Raw genomic sequence first — 14,712 nt, 5'->3', positions numbered from 1 at the left:
AAACCTACTACATAAAATTGTTTTTCTTTGTAATTCTCTTTACCCTGAGAATGTATCATACCGAAGATGTGTATCCATGTACCCTCAAAGAGGTTACTCTCTGTTATGACTTGTCTTAATACTGTATTTCTCCCTCCCTCTTCCTCCTTTACAGAGTAGACACTCAGTAAATATTTGCTGAGAGGTATTCTGTGCCCTTCTGTGAGCTATTCCTGTCCACAGTACTTTCCTATGTTAAATTAATTACCATTTCTATAGGAGTGAAGTATAATTAATCTACCAAAAGCACTAATGTTCTGAGCAGTCATATATAAATAAATAAAAGATAATATATAACATGAAAAATGTAACTATAATATATAATTTTATATAACACTAAATATATAACAGTTATATATTTATCAAACTCTAGTATATACACACATATATTAAACCCATTTTATCTGTGTCTTCATATAATTTAAAATTATTTATTGCTTATATATCATTTTTAATTGACAGAACCCAAGGTTCCTTATTTTCTGGTCTCAATTTCAGCCAGTATTTCACATTAGTATCATTAGGTCAACAGAAATGTGGGTTTCAACTTTATTTTTCATCTTAAGAGTTAGGAGGCATATAAAAACATTATTTATGGTTTTTTTTGGTGGTATCATCATAGACTCTAAGGTATATAAATTCTCATTAATCATTAAAAAAAATGGAGCAACCCATTAGTTGTTGGGGAGAGGGAGTTAGCTAGGAGGAAAGATAGTTTTGGTTGGAGGGAAAGAGGTAGAGATAAATATGTATTTGAACTTAGGACAATGAAATTTAAGAAATGTAGACTGGAGAAATTATGTATTCTTTTTGTTAAAGCTACTTAATAAGTGATTCTCCTTTAAAAATAGCAGTCTTGGGCTTCCCTGGTGGCGCAGTGGTTGAGAGTCCGCCTGCTGATGCAGGGGACACGGGTTCGTGCCCTGGTCCCGGAAGATCCCACATGCTGTGGAGCGGCTGGGCCCGTGAACCATGGCCGCTGAGCCTGCCCATCCAGAGCCTGTGCTCTGCAGCGGGAGAGGCCACAACAGTGAGAGGCCCGCGTACAGGGAAAAAAAATAAATAAATAAAATAAAAATAGCAGTCTTTTTATTTTGAAAGTATGTTTTAATCACCCGAATTGACAGAAATATGTAACTGTACATGTTCTTTGGTATTATGTCTCAGTGATGACGAGAAAGTGTTAACGTTGGTGCAGCCAAATATTGTTCAGTCTGGTTATTCTATAGATGATCCTCTACTGGAAGAATTACTAAATTAATTATATGGTTGTGTCTATTCATGTATTAAAGAAAAATAACCATCGTATATTAAATAGGAGTTTGAAACATTTCTGCGTTAATTGAAACAATCAGTGTAACTTTAAACTGGAAATATATTTAGGGAAGAGCCCAAGAGTCTTTTAAAGATTTTTTTAAGGTATTTAAAAGTATTTTAAATGTTACTTTTTAAAGGCCTTTAAAGTATTTTAAGTTATTTTAAAAAGAAAGCAAGAAAATATATTTTTATTTTACTTTCATTAATTTATATATGTATTAAATATGTGTGTATGTTTTATATCTTATTACAGTTAAGCATGTTCTTCCCATCTTTTTCTTTATTATTCTTTTATGGGTATTTTTAAACTTAAATCCTTAAGCAGGACCTTCCAGAAATTTGGTCATTCTAACACCTTTATTTTGTATAAATTTTCATAGATATAATGAAGCCATAGTCAGAATAGCTCAGATATTTTTTGTCAATGATAAAAAAACCAAAATCCTCTGAAAGTAACTTTTTGTATTTTCATTACAGGTAAATTGGAATATACACATTGTACAGAAACAGAGGTAAGAGAAATCCTCAAATATTTCTCAGTAATGCAGCTTTGAAGTTCTATTTAGACTAACGTGAGTTCTGAAATATCTCACTATGGGTTTTTGGTTTTCTGATAAGGATGTACTGAGAGAAAGTATATATCTTTTATATTTAGGAAGAGTAAAATGTGAAGAAAAATCAGTTATCTCGTCCATAGTTTTAAAATGTCAAGGTGTGTTATAAAGATCAGCTTACTCATAGTTTAAAAAATTTCCTATGTTGTTGTTTATGAAATGGAGTTAACTAAGATTCAGAGCCCTTAATAAGAAGTAGTTTACATTCAATTTTTAAATAATCCAATGTAGTGTGTCATAATAAATCTTTTAAATGTGTTGGACTCCTATGGAGTTGCCTGGGAGTAGGAAAAAATAGGGACTTGGAAAGTGTTTCAGCAAGATTATTGATGAATTAAATGATTTGTCATTTGTATAAGTAGGTTTATTATTTTCTAATAATTTAAATAATTTAAAATTCTGATTGTGAAATTTAATGCGACTCCATGTGTCCCTTGCAGAAATTTCAGTGGTGACACTGAAATATGAGGGCAGCATTGATGAATTATGTATGTGTGGTGGTCTTTTCTGGAGCTGTTGCGTCATCCTTAATTAGGAGTCTTAGGTCTTTTGTTAATGGCAATGCCTAATTAAGGATTTAAGAAGTTATTTTTCTAATTTTATAATACATTTACATGTTGATGTAGGTTTTATTAAATTTTAATTGTTATTTTAAGTAAAATGTAAGATTCCTAAGGGATTATATTATATAATAAAGAAGCAAAAGTAATTTATTCTTTTTTGCATTCAGAAGTTATTCAACGCATTTTATGTTTTCTGTTCAACTTGAGAAGTAGAAGTAATTTCTTCCAAATTAGCTGTAAAAATGATCAAGAACTTAATATTTTTATATTGTGACAATTTTTGATGTATTGTTCAATATGATATAAAGGATTGGGATTTGATTTGAGTCCAAAAATACAAGTTCTGTCTGTGGTTTCTGGTGTGCATCTTTCTAGCTATGTAATTTTGAGCAAGTAGTTTTTTGTCTCAGAACTTTGGCTTTCTTACTTATAAAATGTTAAAGATAATCTCTGTTAATCTCATGGGTTGTAAAATTTTAAAGTGATTATATAGGTGAAAAAGTTTTATAAACTCTAAAGACACTATTATCTACATCAGAATGATACAAATATAATCAGCATTCATCTGCATTTAGGTAATGAAATGTAAGGATTTTACATACAAGACATAGTCATAAATCTCATTATTCTTACTATGTTTTGTTGCCATAAAATCAACATGGTTTTAACATTTTGTTTAGCACTTGCTTTGTATAGGAATGTCACTTCATGTTACCTCCTCTTTGATCCATAACTTGGATCACCAAAAGAATTGGAATCTAAACAGAACTCTCAGATTTTTTTTTTTTTTTTTGGTCTGTTTGGAGAGGGAAAATCATGAGAAAATAAAAAGTTCAGTGTGGGGCTTCCCTGGTGGCGCAGTCGTTGAGAGTCCGCCTGCCGATGCAGGGGACACGGGTTTGTGCTCCGGTCCAGGAAGATCCCACATGCCGCGGAGCGGCTAGGCCCGTGAGCCATGGCTGCTGAGCCTGCGCGTCCGGAGCTCCGCAATGGGAGAGGCCACAACAGTGAGAGGCCCGTGTACCGCAAAAAAAAAAAAAAAAGTTCAGTGTAATATTCAGTTTACAGAATGGGTTCAGGGTATTTTTTAGAGTAACAGTGGTCATTACCTCTGGGGAAGAGATTGGGATTGTGGATGGTGGTTTATCTATATTGCTTGGATTTGTTTTGAAATGAGAATGTCACTGTATATTACTTTGATAATTAAAATAATAAAAAGTAGGGGCAGTAGAGGGAGTGGGAAATTTTTCAAGAAGTTTGACTCCAGAGAAGGAGGAGATAGTTTAAGTAGGAAGTTTTGTTTTGTTTTGTTTTTTAGCTTGGGTAAGACCATACATTTGATGCTGGTAGTGGTAGAAAGGGGGCAGAGACAGAGAGAGAGGGGGATTTTGCAAAAATGTAAAACAATACCACCCCTTTCACTATTTTTTATTTTGAGTTTCTATAAAAACGTTACACATATTAACATATTTAATATTATTTTAAACAATTTTAATTTGAATGATTCAATCAAAATTTCTCAGTTTTATACAAATAGAACTACCATACGACCCAGCAATCCCACTACTGGGCATATACCCTGAGAAAACCATAATTCAGAAAGAGTCATGTGCCAAAATGTTCATTGCAGCTCTATTTACAATAGCCAGGAGATGGAAGCAACCTAAGTGTCCATCATCGGATGAATGGATAAAGAAGATGCAGCACATATATACAATGGGATATTACTCAGCCATAAAAAGAAACAAAATTGAGTTATTTGTAGTGAGATGGATGGACCTAGAGTGTCATACAGAATGAAGTAAGTCAGAAAGAGAAAAACAAATACCGTATGCTAACACATATATATGGAATCTAAGGAAAAAAAAAAGGTCATGAAGAACCTAGCGGTAAGACGGGAATAAAGACACAGACCTACTAGAGAATGGACTTGAAGATATGGGGAGGGGGAAGGGTAAGCTGTGACAAAGTGAGAGAGTGGCATATATACACTACCAAACGTAAAATAGATAGCTAGTGGGAAGCAGCTGCATAGCACAGGGAGATCAGCTTGGTGGTTTGTGACCACCTAGAGGGGTGGGATAGGGAGGGTGGGAGGGAGGGAGATGCAAGAGGGAAGAGATATGGGAACATATGTATATGTATAATTGATTCACTTTGTTACAAAGCAGAAAGTAACACACCATTGTAAAGCAATTATACTCCAATAAAGCTGTTAAAAATTTCTCAGTTTTAATTTCTAATACAATAAATGTTTGATAGGTTATAGCTCATATAAACAAAAACTCCTTGGACTCCCTGGTAATTTTTGAGTGTAAAAGGGGTCCTGAAACTAACTAGTTTGAGAACTGTTGGGCTGAGGCCTGAAGAGCAGAGATACTTCTTCCTGAGAAATGGAATTGGGGGTCGAGAGAGGTCAAACCAGAGCCCTAAGGTGGATGGTGGAAGGTGAGGAAAGTCGTGATATAGGGATGAAGCCAATCTGTTTTGAGAACGAGGGTCAGAACGGTGACTTCTAGAGCCTCTTTTCACCCTAAAATTGCTTTTCTGTTGAGAAAAGAGATTCCCTGTATCTCTTGTAAGTCAGAAGCCCCACGGGCCCTCTCTGGAGTTGGGTCCACTCCAGCCAGGGCTGCGAACCCCGGTGCATGTGGGAGGAGTGGGAAGGGGCCTCGACCACCGAGAGCACTTGGAGGCCCATGGCTCACGTGTGCCCAGCTTCTCCCTGGGAGGAGGGAGGGGCGCGCCTGAGCTCCGTCAGCGCCCCGTTTTCTTCGCTCTGGTCTTGTCCTAAGGCGACTCGTTGTACAAGGTCGAGCCTTGAGCGTGGAGCTGGTGAATGAACACAGTGGGGTCGTGGTCATGGGAGCTGGTGAATGAACACGGTGGGGTCATGGTCATGGGAGCCGGTGAATGAACACGGCGGACGCTTGCGGCTTCTCGTGGGGGAGAAGGTCCGACTCCTGGCGAGGCTCCCAGACCCGAGGGGAGCCGCAGCCCCCTCACCTTTCCACGTGCCTGAAAGACGTGACTTGAAGTGTTTGACTGTTTTTTAATAGTTTTCTTAGTACATAAAAATCATATTATGGATTCTTTTCTAGTTTTACTGATAGTTCTCTTTTTAATACTTCACCTGTATTCACAAAAACCAAGCGAAACTAGGACTTTAGAGAAAGCAAGGAGACCATACATAGGCATTCAGTCAACTATTATGGGATTTCGTACCTCAAGAATAGCTTAATGTTTATTAAAATCGGGTGTTTTTCCTTATTTCTCACTGTGTGGAAATTTGTTTTAATACACTGGATTATACGAGTATTTTCCAGCGTTTGAACTCATGAAAGGAAATCTTTCATGTAATTTGTTTTAAAAGATATGCAAAATTTTTACTTTAATAGGCAATTTAATTTTTTTTACAGCTTTGTTTCTATTTTTTGAAGATATAATTTACATACAGTAGAGTTTAAACTTTTTAGTTAAAATTATTCGAGTTTTGACAAACACCATCTACACAATCAAGTTCAAGTTCCATCACCCCCCCCCAGGTTCCCCCCCACTCCCCCTCTTGTCTTTCCCTCCCCAGCCCAAAACTCCTGGCAACCACTGATCTGTATTCTGTCCCTTTGGTTTTGAGGAGGACCTGCAAGGTAAATAGTGTGTTACTCTCCCTCGGCCTCGCCTCCCAGAATGGCTCACAGCTCATATTGGTAATTTATAAACTCTTGAGTGAAAAAAAACAACAAAAAAAGTCTTGAGTGACTGACCTGTACTTGGGATTTGTTTGTCAAGGAAGCAGTCCCAACCACAGTTTAGGGGAACTTTCACTCCCAGTTTACAAGTTTTTCCTTCTGCCATTATTTAAATAGTCTTGTGGGTTATATACTCTTATACTTGAAAAAAAGGCTAAGCACTTAAAAATACTAAAACATTTGAATTTTCAAGCATCTTAATTGAGACCTTTTCATTGTTTTTAGCTTTCCAAATTTCATCACATTCTGTCTTCTATTAACTACAGTTAATTATGTAGCACTCAGAGGCCCTTTCTCTTTAGCAGGCAAGAAGGTTAAATGAGTAACCAGGACAGTCCTGTTCTGTTCTCCTTGATGGATTTGCTGTATTTTAAGTGGAATTGGTTAAAGCATTATATAAAGTTAAATAACTTATGTCAATACTTTAATCTTGATAGAGCTAGTTTGTAAAAATCAGAGCATAGTGGAAAAATTTAAGCTTTACTGAGGGAAACTATGAAAAAGATTCATCTTCCCATCTTAGAAATAAAGTTCATGTGTACTGTATATAAGTACTTACTGTTTCATTCCCACATACTTTTTTTTTTTTTTTTTTGCGGTACGCGGTCCTCTCACTGTTGTGGCCTCTCCCGTTGCGGAGCACAGGCTCCGGACGCGCCGGCTCAGCGGCCATGGCTCATGGGCCTAGCCTCTCCGTGGCACGTGGGATCTTCCCGGACCGGGGCACGAACCTGTGTCCCCTGCATCGGCAGGCAGACTCTCAACCGCTGCGCCACCAGGGAAGCCCCCCACATGCATCTTTAAAAAATACTTTAGAGCTTACTCTATGCTGAGTTACTGTTATAGGCATTAATTTAATTCTCACAACAAATTTATGAAGTGGATACTATTATTTGCATTTTGGAAATGAGAGCTAAAGTACGGAGAGGTTAAGTAACTTACCCAAGGCCGTATAGCCAGTATGTTGCAGAACCACATCTCTTCACCTTTCTTATGTTTGTGTTTATCCAGCCTTTATTTGTCTGCTGTGTGAGGCATATGCATAATGCTGATAATTAATTTTGTGCCCCACTGGGGACAGTGAAATTGTCCTTATTCTGTATATGCTTCTCACCTATGACTCTTCAGTCCTGGCATTATGTAGCCCAGGAATATGTTTCTTTTGAATGGAAACCAGAAAAAGGAGTGAACGAACGCCAGCCACGAAACTCTAGCCCCATTGTTAGGTGAAGGGTCTGTACTGGAGTAATTTGTGAATTAGTCTGATTCTAAATTACTCAGAATGACTCAAGAATTACGCGGCATATCAATATTTTAACCTCCTGGGAAGTCAGACCTAGAATTAGTCTGCTTTGTGGGGAAACCCAAAGATTTTGAGAACGAGCCAAGAAATACATCATAGTTAGTATTTGGACTTACTGCATTCTGATTATGTACAGTTTTTGATAGAAACTGGGCTATGTGAAAAATTTTAATGTTTCCTGAGCAGCCTAAAATAAACTGCCAAAGGTAGTATGTGGGTGTTTGCTGCTTTAACGCAGAGTATAATACGAAAAAAAATATCCATTTTGTCTTCAGCTAAATCAGCCCCCTGTACTTTGATTTTACTTCTGGCTCATGTAGACTCATGGTGATAGCTGGATGAGTAATCTCTCTTTTAATTGACATTTGATAGCCCTCAGTTAATTTCAAATGTAACTAAAAAATTAACATGAAAGAAGTATGTAATATCTTTACAAAAATATTTGCATCAGCTTTAGCTGCATAGTGAGCCTTTTTTAAAAATTTTAATTTATTTTTGGCTGTGTCGGGTCTTCGTTGTTGCGCGTGGGCTTTCTCTAGTTGTGGTGAGTGGGAGCTACTCCTTGTTGCAGAGTGCAGGCTTCTCATTGTGGTGGCCTCTCGTTGCGGAGCATGGGCTCTAGGCATGTGGGCTTCAGTAGTTGCAGCACGCGGGCTCAGTAGTTGTGGCTTGTGGGCTCTAGAGCGCAGGCTCAGTAGTTGTAGCGCAGGCTCGGTAGTTGTGGCTCATGGGCTTAGTTGCTGCACGGCATGTGGGATCTTTCCGGACCAGGGCTCGAACCCGTGTCCCCTGCATTGGCAGGCGGATTCTTAACCACTGCACCACGAGGGAAGTCCCGAGCCTGTTTTGTGTGATTGTGAAAATAGTATTTGATACCAAACTTAGTAAATCTAGGAATATCTAGCAGAAACAACAAGGTATTACTATCACATCTGCCCTTTTATTGGAAGGCATTGTCTGATCTTAAACCTTGATTTAAGGGTTTATAAACAGGATGTGTGATAAGTTAAAATGATGATACGTGTTCTTTAAAAGGATTGGAAGAGTAAGTTCAAATTAACTGCTGGTAATAACAGCATTTTCTCCTTGATCAGCAGGCTAGAAGGAAGAGGAAGTATACTCACATTCCGCTTCCTGTCTTTTTGGATTAAAGAATCCAAACATGCCTAAATTTACACAGCCATTTGATTGACGTTAACTTATATGGTCTGGAAATCGGTTTGTGTGCCCTCAGAGTAAATTGTGTCTACCTTTGAGTTGTTACTTCTGAGTGTCAGTACTAATGGAGGTTGGTAGTGAGATATTGATGATGTGATTTCATGTATCATCAGATGTAGACTGGCGGCATCATGAAAGCTCCTCTATCTCTCTCTCCTCTGCCCCCTCATTCCCATCGCTCCCTTCTCTTCTCAATCTATCTCAGATAATATTATCAAAATGGCCTTCTGTGGTACAGTCATACATGTCGTAAATACAGGGGACATTTGTGGAGCCCTACATCAAGGACACCCTACATCAAGGACACAGGACAAAAATTCTGGAATTAACCAAGCCCCCATAGCAACTGCTGCCATGGGCTCTCCTAATCTAAACCGGACAGCCCCATGACTCCATATTAGGCAAAATAATCACCATGTAGTAACATTGTAGCATCCTGACCAATCACCTAATGCCATCCTGACAGCAGGAGTTTTCTTTGTCTTGAGGCTGTAAAAGTTGGCTACCAGCCCACAAAGGGGGTCAGCTTCCCTGGCTACCAGGAAGTCAGCCCGCTCTTCTTGCAGCGACCCTTTAAGGCCTGCTGTTCTTACAGCGACCTTCTCTTTAATAAACTCTGTCTTCCTTACATTCTGCCTTGTGTCTGGAAATTCTTTTCCAACCTGCACTTGGACCACAACAACATTGTTTGACCATAGGACACAAAATTTATAACAAGTAGTGTTCCTTTGTGTAGTTTTTACTATATTTGAAGACCAGTGACAGTTGTACTCTATGTATGTCTCACAAAGGGTTTCAGAGTAACCAAATTATCTGGGAGTAAACACTTTATTCTTAAAGGAACAGAAAGTTTACCTTTCAGGTAACTTAAGCACTTCTAAGTACTCTAATAATAGAGTAGAAAGTTTTCTTAATAATTTGCCTTAAAAAAATAATAATTTGCCTTATCCAGGGGCCATATCAATCTGCCTTAATGAATAGTTTAAATTTTAAATGTTTTTAATAAGATAAAATAGAAATTTTCAACACAGATAATACAATGCTGATAGTATCAAAGTGGAAAGGAGCTAGATTTTTTTTAAAATTTATTTATTTTATTTAATTTTATTTAATTTAATTTATTTTTGGCTGCATTGGGTCTTCGTTGATATGCGTAGGCTTTCTCTAGCTGTGGCGAGCAGGGGCTACTCTTTGTTGTGGTGCGCGGGCTTCTCGTTGCTCTGGCTTCTCTTGTTGCGGAGCACAGGCTCTAGGCGCGTGGGCTTCAGTAGTTGTGGCACGTGGGCTCGGTAGTTGTGGCTCGCGGGCTTTAGAGCGCAGGCTCAGTAGTTGTGGCGCATAGCCTTAATTGCTCCGTGGCATGTGGGATCTTCCTGGACCAGGGCTCGAACCCGTGTCCCCTGCATTGGCAGGCTGATTCTTAATCACTGCGCCACCAGGAAAGTCCAAAGGAGCTAGATTTTTATTTCCTTTTCAAAGTACCTTTCTTTATAGACATTATGTTAGCTTGTTGTATTTTGTACCACAGGCAGATACAGAGAAGGAAGTAAAAATAACTTCATACCCTACCATCTAGTTGTAATGACTGTTTAGAATATTCTTCTAGACATTTCTTCCCATATATACGTAATAAAGTTGACTTATTCTTTGAGCACCTTTCTGTGCTACTCTTAGGGATACGTGCATCTTTGTGTAAATGACAGACTTGGCTTTAAGGAGTTAGCCAGGCTGATGGAAAGGGTTTGTATATGGAGTGGAACTTTCCAGGCAAAAGGACATCATAGTGAGGACTCAGAGAGCAAGCTTGTTGAAACTGACAGACAACAGGATGTCAACATGGAGAGTGTGAGGGGGAAGGTATAGGAAATGGAGGCAGACAAGTGGTGCCAGGTCTTAGAGGCTGTATTAAAGATTGGATGTAGATCCAGTGTCTCTTCAAGGGAAAAATCATTTCCTTCCGAAATTTTCTTCTGTTTCATTACGGTCATTCTTATTTTGCTATGTATCTTCATTTGCTTGTAGTTAGGAGGGGTATCGTTTTTATGCATTCACATTTCATCAGTTAAAGCATCATTTAATTAAATTGTTTTTGTAGTCACATAAGTAGAGTTGTATGAATAGGTTTGGGACCAGACTCAACTGACCTGTGGTAAACGTTCAGCTCCCCTACCTGGTGACCTAAGAGTAGCTAGCCTGTTCATGGCCAGTAGTTGTCACAGAGATCAGTCAGTATGGTCTCTAGAGGACTGGGGAGTGTGAGATGGGTAAGTCAGCTAGATAGAGGCTGACTAAGAGAGCTTCTGCGGTTCAGTGTGGTGTCTCTTGGCATCTTCCCTAAATTTTGTAGAGATTTTACTGTATTTGGCAGATATTGTAAGACATATTTAAAAGAAAAGCCTGTTAGCAGTAAAATTGATGTTGTGATATTGTGATAATTACCTAATTTCTTTTGATGATGATGTTTCTTAATTTTTTGTGAGAGGTTTATTGAAATGTAATTCACAAATGGTCGGTACAAGTTAAAAGACCATTTAACGTGTGTGATTCATTAGCTTTTGTTATATTCACAGAATTATGCAGCCATCACCACAATCACTTTTAGAACATTTTTGTCACCTCTAAAAGAAATCTGTTACCCTTTAGCTATCATCCTCCATCTTCCGACTTCCCCTAGCAACCACTAATTTACTTTCTTTCGCTGTAGATTTGTCTGCTCTGGACATTCCATGTAAGTGAATCATAATATGTGGTCTTTTGTGACTGACTGTGATTTTCACTTAACATAATGTTTTCAGTCTTCATCTGTGTTATAGCATGTATCAATACTTCACTCCTTTTTAGTTCTGAATATTCAACTGTATGGATAGACCATATTTTGTTTTTACCCATTCATTAGTTGGTGGACATATAAGTCATTTCCACCATTTGGCCATTATGTGTAACACTCCTATAAACATTTCTGTACAGGTTTTTGTGTGGATGTAAGTTTTTATTTCTCTTGGATATATACACAAGAGCAGAATTTGTTGGGTCAACTGGTAACTCTGTGTTTTAACTTTTGAGGAACTGCCACATTGCACCAGCAGTGTATGAAAGTTTTGGTTTTTCCACATCCTCGCTGACACTCCTTATCATCTGACTTCCGTTCTAGCCATCCTAGTGGGTGTGAAATGGCATCTCGTGGTATGGATTTGCATTTCCCTGATGACTGATGATGTTGAGCAGAGCATGTTTTCATGTGCTTATTGGACATTTGTACATCTTTGTAGAAATGTCTGTTTGGATCCTTTGCCCATTTTTTAATTGGGTTATTTGTCTTTTTATTATTGAGTCGTAATAGTTCTTTATATATTCTAGAGACAAGTTCCTTGTCAGATACATGATTTGCAGCTATTTTCCCCTATTCTGTGAGTTTTCTTTTCATTTTTTTAATGGTATCCTTTCAAGCACAAAAGTTTTTAATTTTGATGAAGACCAGTCTTCTGTTTTTTCTTTCTCGTTTGGTGGCATATCTAGAAGTGCATTGCTAGGGACTTCCCTGGTGGTCCGGTGGTTAAGACTCCGTGCTTCCACTGCAGGGGGTGTGGGTTTAATCCCTGGTCGGGGAATTAAGATCCTGCATGCCGTGTGGCACAGCCAAAAATAAATAAAGAAAAATTAATTTTTACATATGGTATGAAGAGTCCAACATCATTCTTTTGCATGTGGATATCCAATTGTTCCAGAGCTATAGTTTCTTTTTTTTTTTTTTTTTTTTTTGCAGTATGTGGGCCTCTCACTGTTGTGGCCTCTCCCGTTGCGGAGCACAGGCTCCGGACGCGCAGGCCCAGCGGCCATGGTTTACGGGCCCAGCCACTCCGCGGCATGTGGGATCTTCCCGGACCGGGGCATGAACCCGTGTCCCCTGCATTGGCAGGCAGACTCTCAACCACTGCGCCATCAGGGAAGCCCCAGAGCTATATCTTGAAGAAACTATTTTTCTTCATTGAATGATCTTGGAGTTGACCTGATGTGATTATAAATGGGATTGTTTTCTTAATTTTGTTTTTGGATTGTTCACTGTAAATATTTAGAAGTGCAATTTATTTTTGTATAATGATCTTGTATCCTGCAATCTTGCTGAACTCATTTATTAGTTTTAGTACTTTCTTAGTAGATTCCCTAGGATTTTCTATGTAAGAGATCATGTCATCTGTGAATAGAGAGCTTTTCTTCTTCACTTCCAATATGGATGTCTTTTATTTCATTTTCTTGCTGTTTTTTTTTTTTTAAAGCCTTTTTGAAAAAGATTAATTATTTTGGCTGCATTGGGTCTTCGTTGCTGTGCGCAGGCTTTCTCTAGTTGCGGTGAGCAGGGACTACTCTTCGTTGTGATGCGCGGGCTTCTCATTGTGGTGGCTTCTCTTGTTGCGGAGCACGGGCTCTAGGCGTGTGGGCTCAGTAGTCGTAGCTTGCGAGCTCCAGAGCACAGGCTCAGTAGTTGTGGTGCATGGGCTTAGTTGCTCTGCGGCATGTGGGATCTTCCCGGACCAGGAATTGAACCCGTGTCCCCTGCATTGGCAGGCAGATTCTTAAACGCTGCTCCACCAGGGAAGTCCCTTGCTGTTTCTTTTTAAAAATTGTTTTTATGGAACTCAGAGTCAGAGGGTGGAGTAATCCCCCAAACTCTTTAAGTAATTTACTTCAAATCTGTTTTATGAGAGAATATTTAAATGTTTGAATGCTAAATCAGAGACTTTTGAAATAATCTTTATATAATTTATATTTCAAGTAGAAATGTAAACTTTTGTGTGTTGAAACATAGTTTGGCCTAGTATGACTGAATTTTGAGCTGTTTTTTGTTTCCCCTTAGGATCATTTTCTGTTTAGAGTATCAACTTTATTGCAAGAGTACTTTATAGAATATAAGTTTAAAAGGTATGTATGGCTTTCCAGTGAGGAGTTGGTGCCTGACTTTACTTGTTGCACTCCCATGTTTTTATTCAGAGGTTTTTTGTTTTTGTTTTTTTAATTAATTAATTAATTTTTGGCTGCGTTGGGTCTTCATTGCTTTGCACGGGCTTTCTCTAGTTGCAACGAGTGGGGGCTACTCTTCATTGCGGTGTGCGGGCTTCTCATTGTGGGGGCTTCTCTTGTTGCAGAGCATGGGCTGTAGGTGCGCAGGCTTCAGTAGTTGTGGCACACGGGCTTAGTAGTTGTGGCTTGCGGGCTTTAGAGTGCAGGCTTAGTAGTTGTGGCGAATGGGCTTAGTTGCTCCGCGGCATGTGGGATCTTCCTGGACCAGAGCTCGAACCCGTGTCCCCTGCATTGGCAGGCGGATTCAGAACCACTGCGCCACCAGGGAAGTCCCAGAGCTTGTGTTTTAATACATAAATAAGTAAATAATTTGGTTAGGGTTACATGAACATGGCAAAAATGAGAACAGTGGATACACGCTTTGGACACAAATATTCCCTCTTTACTCTAGAGGCAATAGTACTTGATTTCTTAAACTTATTTATATAAATTTGGCTTTATTAAACTTTGAATTTTATTTTTTCCTTCTGCATGGTTAATAAAATTAGGTAGTTAATTCCAACATAATAAAAAGGAGCAAAACAATTATTTGGTACTTTTCTTATTAAGGTATTTTCAAATATATTATTCTATTACTGTTATACAGCTTACAGAGGGAAAGAAATTTAATAAATTAATTAAAAATGGATCCACAACCTGTAATTGTGAAATGGGCCCAGGGTCTCATGATATTGGGCCAGTAGGTATGGCCTGTAATTATGAATGTCAGGTATTGTTAGAAGTGTCCCCTGTTGTTTTTGCAGGAGTCTTTGTTACCAGATCTGATTTTAACTTGGGAAGGGAGGAAAGCAGAATGCTTACAGGAAAGGAGCTGGCAAAAACATTGAAGGAGA

The 14,712-nt window shown here is 38.5% G+C and overlaps 1 protein-coding gene across 2 annotated transcripts in view; it reads left to right on the top strand.

Annotated features, from left to right (window-relative positions):
- SPIRE1 (spire type actin nucleation factor 1) overlaps nt 1-14,712 on the top strand; it is a 203,433-nt gene that overhangs the window by 41,530 nt on the left and 147,191 nt on the right. For both annotated transcript variants that reach the window (XM_082853005.1, XM_082853004.1), the window contains exon 2: nt 1,834-1,868. In XM_082853005.1, the coding sequence (XP_082709131.1) occupies nt 1,834-1,868 (35 nt within the window). The remainder of the gene's footprint in view (nt 1-1,833; nt 1,869-14,712) is intronic.

This window comes from Leucopleurus acutus (assembly GCF_964270905.1).
Source record: "Leucopleurus acutus genome assembly, chromosome: 13".
Taxonomy (NCBI): domain Eukaryota; kingdom Metazoa; phylum Chordata; class Mammalia; order Artiodactyla; family Delphinidae; genus Leucopleurus; species Leucopleurus acutus.
This window is presented reverse-complemented; position numbering and strand designations above follow the sequence as displayed.